Consider the following 16,245-nt stretch of genomic DNA (forward strand, 5'->3'; position numbering starts at 1 on the left):
CTTTCAATATTTTTGGCATTAAATCTACATTGATCCCCTCCATCTGGGAAGCATTTATCAGACGTCCCTGCCCCTTGTACTCAACTGTGAGGAATTACACCCAGTAGTCGTGAGTGGGTGGGAGTGGGAGAAGAGATGTTTTAGTGACACAGGCCTCTGCTTAATATTTACCTATAGGAATTTCCAGATGTGTGTAGCCTATATCTTAAAAACAGAGAACAAATCTTTGCTGCAGCCGGTATGTTATAAACCAACAAGCACCATTTTCTGTGAGATGCTCCCTAAACAAAACAGGAGAGAAGATCAATAGGAGATAACTTTATTTACCATTTCTCAGTCTGTAAGGTCCTTCCACACCACTAAAGTGTACCTTCAGTGTATATACTCAAGCGCTAAAGACTGGTAGGAAAAGAAAAGCTACATCCTCTAAGAATTCCAGGAGAATGTTTTGAGAAGGGATAAGTGCCAAGGTGTCTGGCCTAACAAACTTGACAGGGACTCATTAAAGGCCCAGGCCTGCGAGAACACTGCATAAGATGCTTGTTTGCATTTGCAGGACTGAGCCCATAATGTGTGCCCGTATTGTGGTCCATAGAGCTTTAAAATGAAGCCCTTGCTCTGCCCTGCCCTCCTCTCTGTAATAACTGCAAAGCAAGAACAGAGCTGATCACCAGCAATTAAACTGCAGTTGAACGCACACCTATTACAATGATGCATGGCTCTCTGGCAATTTATCAATGAGGACCTGGGGTTGGGGACTCCTGTGCATTAAATCAAATGACTGAATAGATTAACTGATTGCAAAAAAATGCCTGTAATCAATAAGCAAGGAAAGGAAAGGAAAGCTAGGCCAAAAGACAGTATAAATGCACCATGCCTGTTAGGGAATAGTGTTTACAGTCATTTGAAACAAGGTACACAGTTTTGCTGGTAAATGTACATAGAGACAAACAATGCTATAAACGGTTATGGATGCCGATTTAGATGGCGCTGTGGTTTAAATAATTAAAAGCCCAGTAGGGGCATGGCCAGAACTGCAAGATTCAAGGAGGAATGCACGTCCAGGGCGACCCACCAGCTTCACAATCAAGAAGGGTCACTGTGTACTTTAATGGGTAAAAGCAGCAAAGAGTCTGTGGTGATTTCCACTACATGCATCCCACGAAGTGGGTATTCACGCATGAAAGCTCATGCTCCAAAATGTCTGTTAGTCTATAAGGTGCCACTAGACTCTTTGCTGCTTTTACAGATCCAGACTAACACGGCTACCCCAATGGGTAAAGTATATTGCTCAACAACAGTGCAGTAACAATCCATTTAAAAGCCTCCAAGCCCTGAGAACTATTTTATTCAGGGAGTACCCTTCCAAAGGAAGGCAAAGGCATATCATGTGAACCAAATGTCTAAGGAGACTCGTTAACTATTGTTAATTACAACAAACAACACAAGTCAAGTATCAGAGGGGTAGCCGTGTTAGTCTGGTTCTGTAGAAGCAGCAAAGAGTCCTGTGGCACCTTATAGACTAACAGACGTTTTGCAGCATGAGCTTTCGTGGGTGAATACCCACTTCTTCGGATGCAAGCAGTGTTCGGATGCAGTCAAGTGTTCTGGTGGGTTTTGTGATGACTGCCTCCCCCCCCCCACACCAAACAACCATCAGGTGACTACGCTTTCGAGTTACCACTTTTATTTATGATGGATTAAAGCCAGTTTCTTTCAAATGCATGTCATTGTCGAAGGGAAAAGTTCTAGCACATCATGATGTAAAGGAAGGGACTTCATTAAATAATGATTTGCATATTCCACCTGAGGATTGTCCAGATTTCTAATGTTTTGTATCGGGCCAGCCCACATGTACAATTCCTTACCCGGAAATCAGAGCTTCCCCTCTGAATTTCCGCCCCAGAGAGCTTGGTTTCCAATCGTTTCTTTTATTAAGAGTGACTGTTTTCGGCACGTTCGGATCGTTCAGGCACCAGCTGAAGGGTTTTGTTTCCTCTAACCTCCCCCCCCCCCCCACACACACACAGTTGCGTGTTAAACAAATCGAAACTTTTTCTTCTACAGCCCTTCCCGAGCGTCCCGTTTGGCGGGAGTGCAGAATACAGGGCAGCCTGGTTACCCTACGTGTCTCAACCTATTTCTCTTGATCTGTCCACGTCCAGGCGCCACATCCCTCCTGCCCACACGCCAGTGTTAGTGTTAGCAGCTTGGATTGCTGAGAAGACCCCTAGGAATAAAGCTCGCAGGGGATGGGCGCACCATAGGTTCGCACTTTTCTCCTTTTGAGTCAATCTCCGTCCTAAGGAAGCGACTATCATCTGTCTCTCTCCCGCCCCCCCGCCTGCATCCTAAAGAGACCGGCTGGCTCGGGAAGCCTTTGATCACCCGAGACCAACCTCCACCCACCCCCGGGGCGTCTGGCCTCTGAGCTCCCAGTATAAAGAGGAGCGTGGGGAGGCGGCCAGGGAACCCAAACACGCTGGTCTCTCCAGCTCTCTCAGCCACGGCAGCGCTGCGCACTCTGCACGTTGGGCGGAGCCCCATGGATCTCTATCCCACCCAAAATGCAGCCCACAGGGGAGGCCTTGCCCTGCCGGAGGGCCGCTTCCCCAGCGCCTTCTCCACAGGATCCGCGCTGCACCTCAGCCCTAGCTCGGCCCAGGCACCCGTGGCTGACTTGCATTGTGTCTCTGCAGACAGGAGTGAAGTGGCCGGAGGTAGCTGCCCTTCCCTGTCCCAGGATCTCAGCCCGCCCGCCTCGGCCACTGTGGCCGCTGCCTTGCCTGCCCCGTTCCCCGGGGACGCGGCTGAGCTGGTGCCTTCCATCTCCCAGCGCAGGAAAAGGACCAACTTCACCACGGCTCAGCTGGAGACGCTGGAGCTGGTCTTCAACGACACCATGTACCCCGATATCTACCTGAGGGAGAAGCTGGCCGACATGACCCAGATCCCGGAGTCCAGGATCCAGGTGAGGAGGAGACTAGGGCTCTCTGTCATTTGTCAGGGTGAGGCCGGGATCCCGCAAACTGTCCGTCTCCAAACTCCCCAGCCCCTTCGTGTGCGCGCTTCCTTGCCTCGCCTTGCCACACAGGACGCGCTCTCTTGGCCTCGGTCCTCCGCCTTGAGCCACGGGACGCTGCCCCCTGCTAAGAACGGAACAAAATCGCTCGATCATTAGACATCAGGCCCGACCCTGCTGGCTTAATCTAACTCCCCACCCCCCGCCCAGATAACCAGCTCTTTGCAGCGGCGAACATGCTTATTCGATGGGCCTGATCCTGCCAGCTCTCAATCGCAGCTCACTAGGCTTCATAACGCTGCATGACACACGTCCACATCCCTAGGCTAATAACTGATCTCTTCCCAGGTCTGGTTCCAGAACAGACGTGCCAAATCCCGGCGGCAGCGAGGGAAACCTTGTAGCAGTCCAGCAGCTGCAGAGCCTTTCCCTAGCCACAAGGCTCCAGCCAAAAATGCATATCCAGCGGCGGGCATTCAGCAGCACCCCTCAGCCACAGAGCCGCACCACTACTACCAGCCCCCCGGGGGCCCTGCAGGGCTTGCCTACGCTACCCAGCCTCATTTCCCTAGCAACCCTCCCAGCACCAGCGTAAAGGCTCTGGAGGATCAGCAACCTCATTACGCGCTGTCGGGAGTAGCCCAGATCATTCAAATAAAAGAGGAAAACGCGGGTCCGTACAAGTGGCCCTCCGCAATGCCCTTACAGCCTGGGCTCGGGGTGGATTTTGAGAGCGTCCCTCCGAATAGGGCTATCGGATCTGAAATGCATTTTCTAGTGCCCCCTCTGCCCCTTTCAGCCGGGGCGAGTAGACATGGCGGCAGGGGGAAGCTGTGTGGTCCTCACGCCCAAACGCCGCAGACCATGTGTGGACAATATTCGCCCGTCTCTGATACAGACGACACCAGCGGCTATTCCGAGTCCGGTTCAGAGTGGGAGGAGAGCACCCTCAGTGCCTTCAGAGGAATCTGAAGAAACCATTCAAGATCCGCACGGGGGTAGGGGAAGGCAAAAGGAAATACGTGTAAAAGTTACTTTTAAGCAACTTGGAGTTTTGAAAACGGCGAATTTCGGGTGTATCTTTTAGAATGATAGAAATAAGTCTTGTAAGCCAGAGGTCTCTTATGGAAAGGGCATTTATTTGTGAGCTCAGGTGTCTGGCAAACAAAACTGCTAACCAACCACCTACGTGGTGTAATTTTATCAGCCAGACAACCTCCACCTAATCCAATCTATTTTCCCCAGGAAAGGGAGACATGGCAAGAATTAAGTCCGTGCTAGTGCCTGTGAAAGAAGTAGAAAGCAATTTCTTAGTTTCCTTATTTTTAAATAACTTAACAGATAAACAACACTTGCTTGGTTTTTTTTTTTACTTGTAGCCTAATAGGCAAAGGGGAGTGAACTCGCACAACGCCGTATCTTGTTTGCACAAAGCCACTGAGAACGCCACTGGTGAAACTAACCAAGAGGGAAGCTAGAGGTTACCGTAATCCTAGAACTTTAAAAACCCAATTCCCTCGCACCTCTCTTACTAAAAGTTTCCTAGCAGCAGCCCTTGAATAACATGTTGCAGAATGCCTGTCTTTCACTGAACCCTAAGAGGTTCCTAAAACTCCTTGCTGCCAGACGGGAGGGAGGGAGTCACACCCAGGTCACTGGTTTGTGTAATATAGAGTTAGTAAAGCATAAACAGTGTTGGAAAGAGAGTACTATGTGCAATGTTATCTCCTCATTGTAATTAAATGAAGCTTAGTCGTCTTAAATGTGTAAGACTTTAGATTACTTCATAGTTAAGATTACACCCAATATCAACGAATCTAGGAGTGTAGAGAAGACCCAATATTTCTGGGCGGTTCCACCCTCCTCCCTCCCTTGAGATACATACAAGTGTCATTTGAATACAGTGAAAGTGTGTATAACAAATTACCATGATGCATACAAAACTATTCTCTCGCTTGAGGATGAAATTAAGTGCAATAGTAAAACTTTTTATTTTACCTATTTATTTTAAATAAAGTGTGTGAGTCTTGTAAAACTACCAACGGATGAAAATACAGCTCAGCTTTTAAAGTAAGAACAGACTGATACTCAGTTGACCTAGCAAGGAAGATAAACTGGCTAGTGTGTTCTTGTTTTGTTTTTAATTCCACTAGTTTGTTTATTTATTTTTTGCATCTTTATTTAACCTTCTGTAGAAGGATTAGGAAACGCCTGGTTCTATGTTTTGGAAAACCTGTGACATTTCTTTTTGAGAAGAAAAATAAATAATTTGTTATACTACCTTGCTTTTCTTATGTGCCATTTTTCTAAATTCCTGAAGGCAGGGATCAACTCCTCCACTATGTTGCATTTCTAGTATGGAGCAGACTCAGTCTAAGAGGGGAGAGGTACTGGAGAATCCAATATGCAGCTTCTATTGCTAAATTAGGTCAAGAAACCTGTTTTTGATAAATTGCAGCTCAAGATTGAATTAGATAGCAGGTTTGAACAACAGTCAACAAAATGTGTTAATTTACCTCTGAGTCATAATTTGATTTAGCACAGATGTTGCTGGGGGGTCGGGTTGGGAGGGAGAATGTAAGTCTTAACTGCCCTTCTAGCAGTGTGCAAAAAAAAAGTTTGAAACGTTGAGCCAGCAAACTATGTAAATCTAAAGTGCCCTACCACTCCATGAGTTAAGTTAGATGTTAACCAAACCACATAAAAATACATCAATCTTTCTTCAGTTAGGGTCCTCTCAACAGGTGTGGACAGTAAACTTTCTTTGCAAGTTTCAGAGTAGCAGCCGTGTTGTTCTTATTGCGGATACAGACTAAGAGTACTTGTGGCACCTTAGAGACTAACAAATTTATTTCAGCATGGGCTTTTGTGAGCTACAGCTCACTTCTTCGGATGCATAGAATGGAACGTGTGTTCCGTTCTATGCATCCAAAGAAGTGAGCTGTAGCTCACAAAAGCCCATGCTGAAATAAATGTGTTAGTCTCTAAGGTGCCACAAGTACTCCTGTTCTTCTTTTTCTTTGCAAGGCTATACAAAACTCTTCAGAAGGCTCCAACCTCTTGCAAATACTTAAAACATAGATTTAGCTAAGTTTTAAGCATCTGAATAGTCCCATTTACTCTGATAGTGCTAGTCGCCTGCTTTCATGTGACTATATAATTTTCAGATTTAGTGTCTTGGAACCTAAACTGGGGTTCAACTAGTATGGGGAGAATACCCACAGGTGAAAAGCCAGTGTAAACTGAACCTATGCTTAAAGCAAATGCTAAGTTTAAAATGTTAAACATCAGAATATCTTCAATAATTAATGAAGATTTCCCACAACAGATCTGTAATAGCAGCTAGCTAGGTCAACCAACTGTTCCTGTTACCTCAGATGAGGTGACTGGGAATTTTGTCACCTGTCTTTCCTCCAAACTGGCCCGGGGGAGCTTTTCAGCAGTGAAAAAAACCTCCAGGATCACATTACTTCTGCTACATTCCTCACCCAAATCATATCTTGGCCTACAGCAGGGGTGGCCAAACTTACTGGCCCTCTGAGCCACATACACCAATCTTCAGAAGTTTGCAAGTCAGGGCTTCAGCCCTGCAGGAGATGCCTGATGGGGCTTGGGGTTTCAGCCCTGCTGCTATTGAAGCCCCACACCCTGGCAGGTGTGCCCTGTTGGGCTGAAGCCCTGAAACAACCCCCCCCCCCCCCCACTGGGCAGAATCCCCTACCCCACCACCCTGCTGCAAGGCAGAAGTCCCAAGCTCCCTTCTCAGTCTAATAGGTGGAGAATTGGGGGACTGGGGGGGAAGCTCCACTAGCCACATTCTAATGGTAAAAGCCACATGTGGCTCATGAGCCACAGTTTGGCCACCCCTGGCCTAGGGTGACTGTGCACAAGGTTCATTTTTACCGGCTGGAGTAAGTGAGGAATAAAGGAAGGGCTAGAGTCTCTCTTGCACTTTGTCCCCTTTGCTTTGCCACCACTCTTTTGGCACAAAGAGGCCTTGATGACCCTCTTGTGGGGGAACCCCTAATAACTCTGTTGCCAGTGTAGATAGCTCCTATGGCAATCCCATTCTTGGACCAAGGGGAGGCAGTATTTCTGTAGCATGCTACATTCCAAAAAATGCTGGAGGGCTGATGACTCTTTGGGAACTACTGCTATGTGGCATAGTTTAGAGATCCCTGGGTTGCTCTAAACTACACTGAGGTTGGGGCTAGTAGAGAACTAGACAGGGAATCAAGAAGTCACAACTGTCTCCGATGACTCTCTTGCTCCTCTGCTGTGACATGTGGTAGTCCTGCTAAACAGAGAACCTGGGTCTACATTTTTAAGTGACCTGCCAAAGGCTACACATGCAGGTGGTGGCAGAGTTAGTAACACATCCTGAGAAATCATAATTATCCACTAGACCATGGTACTGCTTATGCAACAACTTCAAATCTTTGTACCTAATTGGGCCAAATTAAAATAATGCTTATCTTTCTAATGTACTCTGAAACCTACAGATGGAAAAGCCGTGTGTAATTACAGAGCATTATTAGAGATATTTGTTGAGGGGATTACTAAGGAATTGTTTACATAGGTAATTTGTCCTGGCTGATGGCCAGCCGCCAGTGTAGCTGTGCTATGTAAATGATTACAGATTCTGTGGCCAAAAGGACATCTGTGATCATCTGGTCTTTCTGTGTAACAGTCCATAGAACTTCCCTGAAATAATTCCTGTTTGAACCAGTGTATATCTTTTAGAAAAACATTCAATCTTGATTTAAAAATAAATTGCCAGTTGAGGCTACACAGGTAAAGCTACTATAAACAGCAATTTACAATGGTACAACGTACCCCAGTTTCAAGCAGGGGTAAACCACCTGGGTGAAAATTGTGGCTTATAGCATCTACGCTAACAGAGATTTTTGCTGGCTGTTCATGGCTGGAAACCAGTATGGACCAAGGCCTGAGTTCCATAGTAACATGCTTTGTACAGTGTACACTGAGTGAGGCAGGTCTCTTTAGGAGCCATTAGTAGTTTTGGCAACAGAGCTAATTCAATTTAGTAATCTTATAACACATGCATTCCATCTATTTGAAATGGTCTTCATTTACTTACCTAGCAGGAAAAAATGAAGGATGTCAAAAAAAATCTGTGGAAATTTCAAAATCAATTAACTTTGTTTAAAATACCAGTAACAATTGCTAAGTGACAATATTATAGTAACCTCTCACATCATTTAGAAAGCCCAGGCACTTAAAAGTAATTAAATGAGTAGGTAAGGACATCATTAAACTTATACTTCCCACATGATAAGACTAGTGTATGTTTTATTAAGTATAAAGAAATGGAAGATTTCTTACCCAATCATTTCTTTCTAGTAGTAGTATCCCCCAGAATCCATAATTAATGGACTAAGCCTTTTTTCTGCAGAATTCTGAAGTTTTTTTTGTCAGAGGCTCCAGGAATAAAATCTGTCCCTCACTTCCTGCCACCAGAAGAGTTCTTCCAAAGCTGCAGAGATACTCAAGATAGCTAAGCACAATATGAACATCATCAATAATGCACGTACCTTTACACAATTTCATCACAGCCTGGAAACCTAAAACACATTCTGGCAATCAAGACAACTGCTAGGATAGGTCAGATTGAGATGGAATTACAAGAAAGGAAATTGCTGGGTAAGAAATTTTCCATTCTACTATACAGCCCATCCAATAGCAAGTGGAAGGTAACAGTGTATCACGTAAGTGCGGAGAGAAGAAGTAAAGCAGAATTATTAATTTTGTTTTCATTAAGGTAGAACAAAATATATAAATTCCTTCATAAGACACTTTTTAAAATTAAGCAATTATTTGGTACCCAAATGGATGCCTCCACAAAAGAAGAGAAACCTCCTTTGTAGAGTTCAATAAATGTATGAATGAATACCATGATCCATGCCCTCCACAATTCCTGTTCATTGTCCCCTAGGAGCCTTGTAGAGTGAGTCTTGATTCTCCTCAGGGAATGGACTTCCCAGAAGCACAGTCATATAGTTTAAGGCCAGAAGGGACCACCAGATCATCCAGAGTGTTCTAAGTGAAGCAGGATTTAATTGTCTTGGGAAGGGCCATTTTGAGGCTATGAGGCCCTGGTGTTTTGGATGGAATGAGATAAACATGACCGATACGTATAATGAAGAGGAGTTGTCAAGCATTTGAACCTAGAACCTCTTGTACATAAAGTGAGAATCAGACTTGTAGACCAAGCAAGCTACTTGGAAGCAACCAAGCTATTTGGTTTCCACCAAGCAGATCTTTATCAATGACAAGTCTAATTCTTGGTCTTTAGATTGTCACTCCATGGTATAGCTCTTCTTGAAAGATATGAGGCTTTTAATCAGGGCTTGAATTAGGGGCTTGTAGAGGCTTGGTGACCCAGTAAATTTTGGCTATTTTGTGCCCCAGAATCTAGGCTTTCTTGAAAAAAAAAAAAAACTCTAGCCCTCATGACTGAAGAGATATTTTTCCAAATGTGAACTAAATGTAAACTGAAGCAGTAACGCCTACCTGAGTATGTCAGAAAGCCTGAAACAATAGCTCTAAGAGCTCTTTCACTTCATTTAGTTTTAATTTCATTTAGGTGTTAATTCAGATGTCCAAAGATGACAATTTAAATGGGAATATTTTTATTTCCTTGCTGGTCAAAGCATGTAAGAAAAAGAGAGAAGTGGTCATATGAAGATCTGCAGTACTGGGAAAGACAACTTTTTTGGCATCAGGAGTGGACTGCACTTGGTAGAGTACCACCACTTAGGGCTGGTCTAAATGCACTTTTTGTACTGATGTAACTATATTGGACTACAACAATTACATCAGTACAAAAATGGTGCATAGACTCTTTGATATACTTAAATCAGTTGAACCCCCTATTGTAGATGCAGTTATACCAATATTTAAATTTCAGTACATTTACTGAAATAAGCTTTATCAATAAGCACTTTTCTATTGCTATTGCTGTTTCCACATTAAAGGTTGCAACTATTTCACTTTCTAACCAATACAGTTAAATTCTGTAGATAAGCCTTACATTTACCCCACAGTCTGACCTGTGGTTCCAACAAGTCAGAGGGAAAAAGCAGGGGCCCAGGAAATAATCTGAGCATTACCAACGGATAGCTAATCCTGCAGAGCACAGGAGGGCATCCAAGTCCCACCAAGGAGAAGTCAAGCAAGGGGATCCAGTAAAGCCCTGCAAGGTAATTGTAAGGGTGAGCTAAGCCCGAGGAGACCAGCAGGTAATCTGAGTCGCTCCGAGAGGAAGATGAGCCCAGCAGTGGCCACCTAATAATATTCTGAACATTTGCATGATCTAAGTGGCATTTCACTTCGGAGTCTTAAGTGGGCAGAACTCAGAAGAAAACCACTCCCACTTGGTCAAGTTGATCCATGTTGCTAATGATGCCTGCTTAGCTGCTTACAAAGCTTGGGAAACTGTACAGACTACTCTTAGTCTCATGGACTATGGGATCTTTTGGGCATAAGTCCCTTTCTAAAAGGGTGACTACGTCTTTCATCTTTGGAGCAACTGCTGTACCACCCTTTGGTACCAGTGATGGTTCCTGTAATTTATGAGATTTCCTTGTGGTTTAACTTAACATTTTAGTGTTACTTGCTGTTCCAATAACTCCACCAGAGAGGTCCTTTGGGGCCATCTGCCTGTCCCAAGTCAGAAACGCCAACAATAGAGTTAACAGAGACTTTTAGCCTGGAACCAGGAGGATTACCATCGGCACATGGAAGCTATACCTGGAACCAGCTATGGCCCAGGATAGAAGACTATGGAGATCTGTGGTTGCATGAATGAATGAATGATGCTGTTCCAATACACATTGCATGAGGTCCACTAAAGAGGAGCGTAGGAGAAGCCCAGCTTCAAATTCTGTTTGGAGAGCAGATATTTCCCCTTAGTTTTGGGACCTTCTTCCTCTGTTTTGCCTTATCAGCCTTGCAGCTATAGTATAAAAACATGCAAAGGAAGGAAAGTATGTGGCTCTGTTGGCCTTGACTGAGCGTGGGTGCTTCTCTGCTGCCGTGTACTCTCTGTAGTGGAGGGCACAGACAGTCCAGCAGAGGTATTGAACTGGAGGACCCAGAGGGTTGAAGCTTCAATGCACAGGCAATCCCACAATGGAGAAGAGGGAAAGAGGAAGACTAGAAATTGAAATGGGATCATTACTGCCTGAAAATTGAATAAAAATAAAAGGTATAAAGCAAACTGGTTGAGTTCTTCCAAACTACTAACTTGTTCCACTGCTGCAGGGAGAACTTAAAGTGGTGGAAAGTGTGGTGGGTCTTAGGGCCAGAGTCCCCAACAACACATGACCACTTCAAAACCCTACAGGGAAGAGGCACTATCATTTCTTAATGATTGTGGGGGAATTCTAGGATGCATATTTCATCACAACACAACAATCGGATCCTACTTAAATATTATTCTTACGTGAGTGATCTCAAGATTTAAACATGACATCCTTTTGGAAGAGCAATGTACAAAATTCATTTAAGGTCACATTTAAGTACACACATTGTTCAATCTCCAAATACAAGTGCACATGCATAGTTTTACCATAAAAATCGATATTATACAGTTTTTCCTATTACAACAAACATATTACTCCATCCCACAGCAATTATAGGTAATTCAACCAAAAAATCCCAACAACTTTCAATTGATATTTTCTGTATTCTTTGAAAGAACATATTTAGACATCAAAATCAAGCTAATATATAAAAACAACGCTATCATCACTCAGAGATAAGATTGTGGTATTGTGATGAAAATATGTCTCTCTTTATATTTGATAAGAGCATCTATATTAAGTAGACATTGCCTATTTGTCAGCCTGATATTTAGTATACTAAAGTCCTGATCCAAACATGCAAGTAGTCCCACTGCATCAAGGTACTTACTGACTGATGTCAGTGGGAAAGACTGAGCACCTTGTGGTTAAACCCTACTATCAATTCGAAGAATGTGGCTGATTGGTTCTGGCAGAGGACACTTTACCAGATGGAAGATAACACCACAAAGTAACGGGGAAGTAGAGGGGAAAGGGGAAGCATATAAAAATATTCTAGGGTAAATCCTCACAAAATGAGAAATTTAGATTTAGATTTGTAGATTTTCATGTGCAATTCATCAGGATTACCACTTAGTACTCCTCTGTAATTTCCCTTGTAGTTTTAAAAATCTCTCCTAAAACACACACTTTGCCAAGCAAACAAAATGCTGCATTTTTATAAATTATCAACATTTTTTCTGTTCAAATGAAATTAGACCTACCTTTATGTGCAAGAAATTTGCATTTTTGTAAAATATATCAACTCTCATAGGTCAATTTATTCAGAATTAGAAATGTAATTGAGAGTAAAAGATTTATGGATTTCTTAATTAACAGAACAAATTTAGCTAAATATAAACTCTGCACTAAAGTTTTGCAGTGGCACAATACCATCACAATACAGAAGCATTTTTTTAAACTATACAAAATTCCAAAATTGAAAATAATGTTTACATTCTCTTTATACATTAACATATAAAAGACCTCATTTCATGAGGCATCCAAAAGAATCAAAACATCTCTACAGCTATCTCTGAAAATTCAAATCTGGAAACAATTTATTACACTGAAGCTTTACAAGACTATTAAACAAACAATCCAATAACCACTTTTTACAAGATTAACATTCCAGAATACACTTGGAGGCATTTTTTAAAAACAGTTCACAACACTGGTTATCTCATTTGTTATCAAAATCTTTTTATTTATATATGTTGGGTATTGTTGAATAACCAGTTATCTAAGTTGAAAGTTGTGCAAACAATAAAAAATGGAAAACCAATATGTTATCAGTCATTTGTATAAAATATCAATTACAGGACCTTTTGCCCTGTATGGAGGGAAAAAGCCATAGCACATATGTTCCTGGGAATTTAGCAGTTATGTTTTTCTATTCCTTCATTAGACTCCTTATATAAGTTATGATAAATTAAGCATTCCAAAAAGATATTAACTGATTTATAGAGCAGCCAGTATCCAAGTCTACAATATCTATTCACTCTCATTTATTTTCTGTCCATATTCTGCTGCTGTTTCTTAAGGTCAGGAATACACATACTGCTTCACCACACTGTAGACTAAAGTCTGAGATGGTGACTCACAGGTACTAGAACTGTAGCTTTCAAGAACAAAGGACTGCCAGACAGCCACTGATTTGTACCATTTCCTCTTCATTGTCTTCAACACATCAGTAAAGTCATCTGCATGAGTTGGGCAGAATTTACCCAAACTTTAAAAAATAAAGTTGATATATTCTTAGTTGAAATTGTATGAAAGCATATGCATATACTTTCAGTTTAAAATAAAAAATGTAGTTACTAATAGAAGTTAGCTCTTAGTAAAACTACTGTATGTATATAACAAATGGCAAAAACTAATGTACGCAGGCCAGTAATGCTGGTTTCTTAAGAAGCAGTACAGTTTACCTAAAATGGCCTTTTTAGAGGTTTTCTTTTCCCTTATCTTCCCGAAGTTAGGATATTTGGTGAAGCCTATGTAAAGGAAGAGGATTTCACAGAATTACATGCTATACACTTGAAATAGACAGCTTTTTCAGTCTCTGTTGGTGTTATTGGCTGCAAAGGCATGTAAATTTCCCATCTGGCTCAGGCCACTCTGAATGTGTGCAACATGGATCTCAACATTATTCTGAAAACAACTAAAGAAAAGAAAGAATGGTTAAATCTCACATTTTAAGACTCAATTTATTAACTTATCACACCTGAACATGACTATAATGAACACCAACTGTCTTCAAGCCAAGGTATGAAATAGGAAGTAGTAAAAGTTTAGAAAACCTATACACTGGCCTTTGCATGATTGAGTTCATGGAAATATATGAATATAGTGGTTTCTGATGATGAAGTATAAAGAAGGAAAGCCTCAAATTATTTAAATCCACTGCAATGTGTGATTTGTAATTCTGCTTATAGTGAAGTTTAGTTAAGAGTGCAGGTTTTCCAAAGGAGAAAAAAACTACTATAATAAAGGATGCCACCACTGTACTGTGTTCTATGCTTTAGAGAATTTAGAATACATTTACTAGTGGAAAAAAGTGATAATTTTTCTTTTAATATTTAAATTAGGGCTGTCGATTAATTGCAGTTAACTCATGTGATTAACTCAAAAAATTAACTGCAATTAAAAACATTAATCGCACTGTTAAACGATAGAATACCAACTGAAATTTATTAAGTATTTTTGGATGTTTTTTTACATTTTCAGATATATTGATTTCTATTACAACACAGAATACAAAGTGCACAGTACTCACTTTATATTATTATTTTGATTACAAATATTTGCACTGTAAAAATGATAAAAAGAAGAAGTATTTTTCAGTTCACCTCAGATAGGTACTTTAGTGCAATCTCTTTGTCGTGAAAGTGCTACTTACAAATGTAGATTTTTTTGTTACATAACTGCACTCAAAACCAAAACAATGTAAAAAACTTTAGAGCCTACAAGTCCATTCTGTCCTATTTCTTGTTCAGTCAATTGGTAAGACAAACAAGTTTGCTTACATTTATGGGAGATACTGCTGACTGCTTTTTATTTACAATATCACCTGAAAGTGAGAACAGGCGTTTGCATGGCACTTTTGTAGCGGGCGTTGCAAAGTATTTACGTACCATATATGCTCAACATTCATATGCCCCTTCATGCTTCAGACACCATTCCAGAGGACATGCTTCCATGCTGATGATGCTTGTTAAAAAAAATAATGCCTTAATTAAATTTGTGACTGAACTCCTTGGAGGAAAATTGTATGTCTTCTGTTCTGTTTTATCTGCATTCTGCCATATATTTCATGTTATAGCAGTCTCGAATGATGACCCACCAGTTTTGACAAAACGCAAAGAAGGTACCAATGTGAGACTTCTAAGAACAGATACAGCACTTGACCCAAGGTTTAAGAATCTGAAGTGCCTTCCAAAATCTGAAGGACGAGGTGTGGAGAATCCTTTCAGATGTCTTAAAAGAGCAACACTCCAATGCGGAAACTACAGAACCCGAAACAATAAAAAAGAAAATCAACCTTCTGCTGGTGGCATCTGAGTCAGATGATGAAAATGAACATGCATCAGTCAGATCTGCTTTGGATCGTTATCAAGCAGAACCCGTCGTCAGTATGGACACATATATTCTAGAATGGTGGTTGAAGCATGAAGGGACATATAAATCTTTAGCGCATCTGGCACGTAAATATCTTGCGATGCTGGCTACAATAGTGCCATGAGAACGCCTGTTCTCACTTTCAGGTGACATTGTAGACACGACGTGGGCAGCATTATCTCCTGCAAATTGTAATCAAACTTGTTTTTCTGAGTGATTGGCTGAAGTAGGACTGCTGGACTTGTAGATTCTAAAGTTTTACATTGTTTTATTTTTGAATGCAGTTATTTTTTGTACATAATTCAACATTTGTAAGTTCAACTTTCATGATAAAGAGATTGCACTACAGTACTTGTATTAGGTTAATTGAAATATACTATTTCTTTTGTTTTTTACAGTGCAAATATTTGTAATAAAAATAAATGTAAAGTGAGCACTGTATACTTTGTATTCTGTGTTGTAATTGAAATCAATATATTTGAAAATGTAGAAAACATCCAAAAATATTTAAAGGGTATTCTATTATTAACAGTGGGATTATCACGTGATTAATTTTTTTAATCGCTTGACAGCCCTAATTTAAATCTTCTTTAAAAACAATTACATACATCAATAATTACTTGTCCAAATTAAACGTACATTTTGAAAGACTGAATGGCAAAGGAGATTCTAGTTTATACTGGATCGATTTAAATAAATTTTTAATATTCTTTTCATATCTAGAGAAGTTAGGTAGCTTTTTTCAATAGGACTATTCTTATAAGAACTGCAGAATTAGACTCAATTATATAAATACAGAAACATTTAACCTCTGAAGTGTGTTAAGAATAGCTAATCATGAAAGATGCATGTAGGAAAAAAATGTATGTATCATTATTAAAAGTTAATACCTGATATTAGAAGAATCTATTGAATTCTTGATGTCATTTAATGAATCTGTTAGTGATTTAAATTCAAAGGAATTCAGGTCACCTCCTTCTGCTAGACACTAGAGAAAATTAAGAAACAAATTTAGAATTT

General features: G+C 41.1%; 2 protein-coding genes across 4 annotated transcripts in view; one reads left to right on the top strand and one right to left on the bottom strand.

Moving 5' to 3' along the window:
- The first annotated feature begins 2,393 nt into the window (after positions 1–2,393).
- MIXL1 (Mix paired-like homeobox) lies at positions 2,394–4,775 on the top strand. Its single transcript, XM_039531793.1, has 2 exons — positions 2,394–2,971; positions 3,371–4,775. Exons 1-2 carry the CDS (start codon positions 2,546–2,548, stop codon positions 3,992–3,994), a joined length of 1,050 nt encoding a protein of 349 aa, XP_039387727.1. The 5' UTR covers positions 2,394–2,545; the 3' UTR covers positions 3,995–4,775.
- A 7,869-nt stretch (positions 4,776–12,644) lies between these two features.
- The window catches only part of LIN9 (lin-9 DREAM MuvB core complex component), a 69,672-nt gene continuing 66,071 nt past the window's right edge, over positions 12,645–16,245 (bottom strand). For 2 of the 3 annotated variants that reach the window (XM_039533025.1, XM_039533026.1), the window contains 2 exons: positions 16,116–16,213; positions 12,645–13,768 (listed from right to left, as the gene is read on the bottom strand). In XM_039533025.1, the coding sequence (XP_039388959.1) occupies positions 13,663–13,768; positions 16,116–16,213 (204 nt within the window). In that variant the 3' untranslated portion in view covers positions 12,645–13,662. The remainder of the gene's footprint in view (positions 13,769–16,115; positions 16,214–16,245) is intronic. The other variant, XR_005597217.1, reaches the window with a different exon arrangement.

Source organism: Mauremys reevesii, linkage group 3, assembly GCF_016161935.1.
Source record: "Mauremys reevesii isolate NIE-2019 linkage group 3, ASM1616193v1, whole genome shotgun sequence".
Lineage (NCBI taxonomy): Eukaryota > Metazoa > Chordata > Testudines > Geoemydidae > Mauremys > Mauremys reevesii.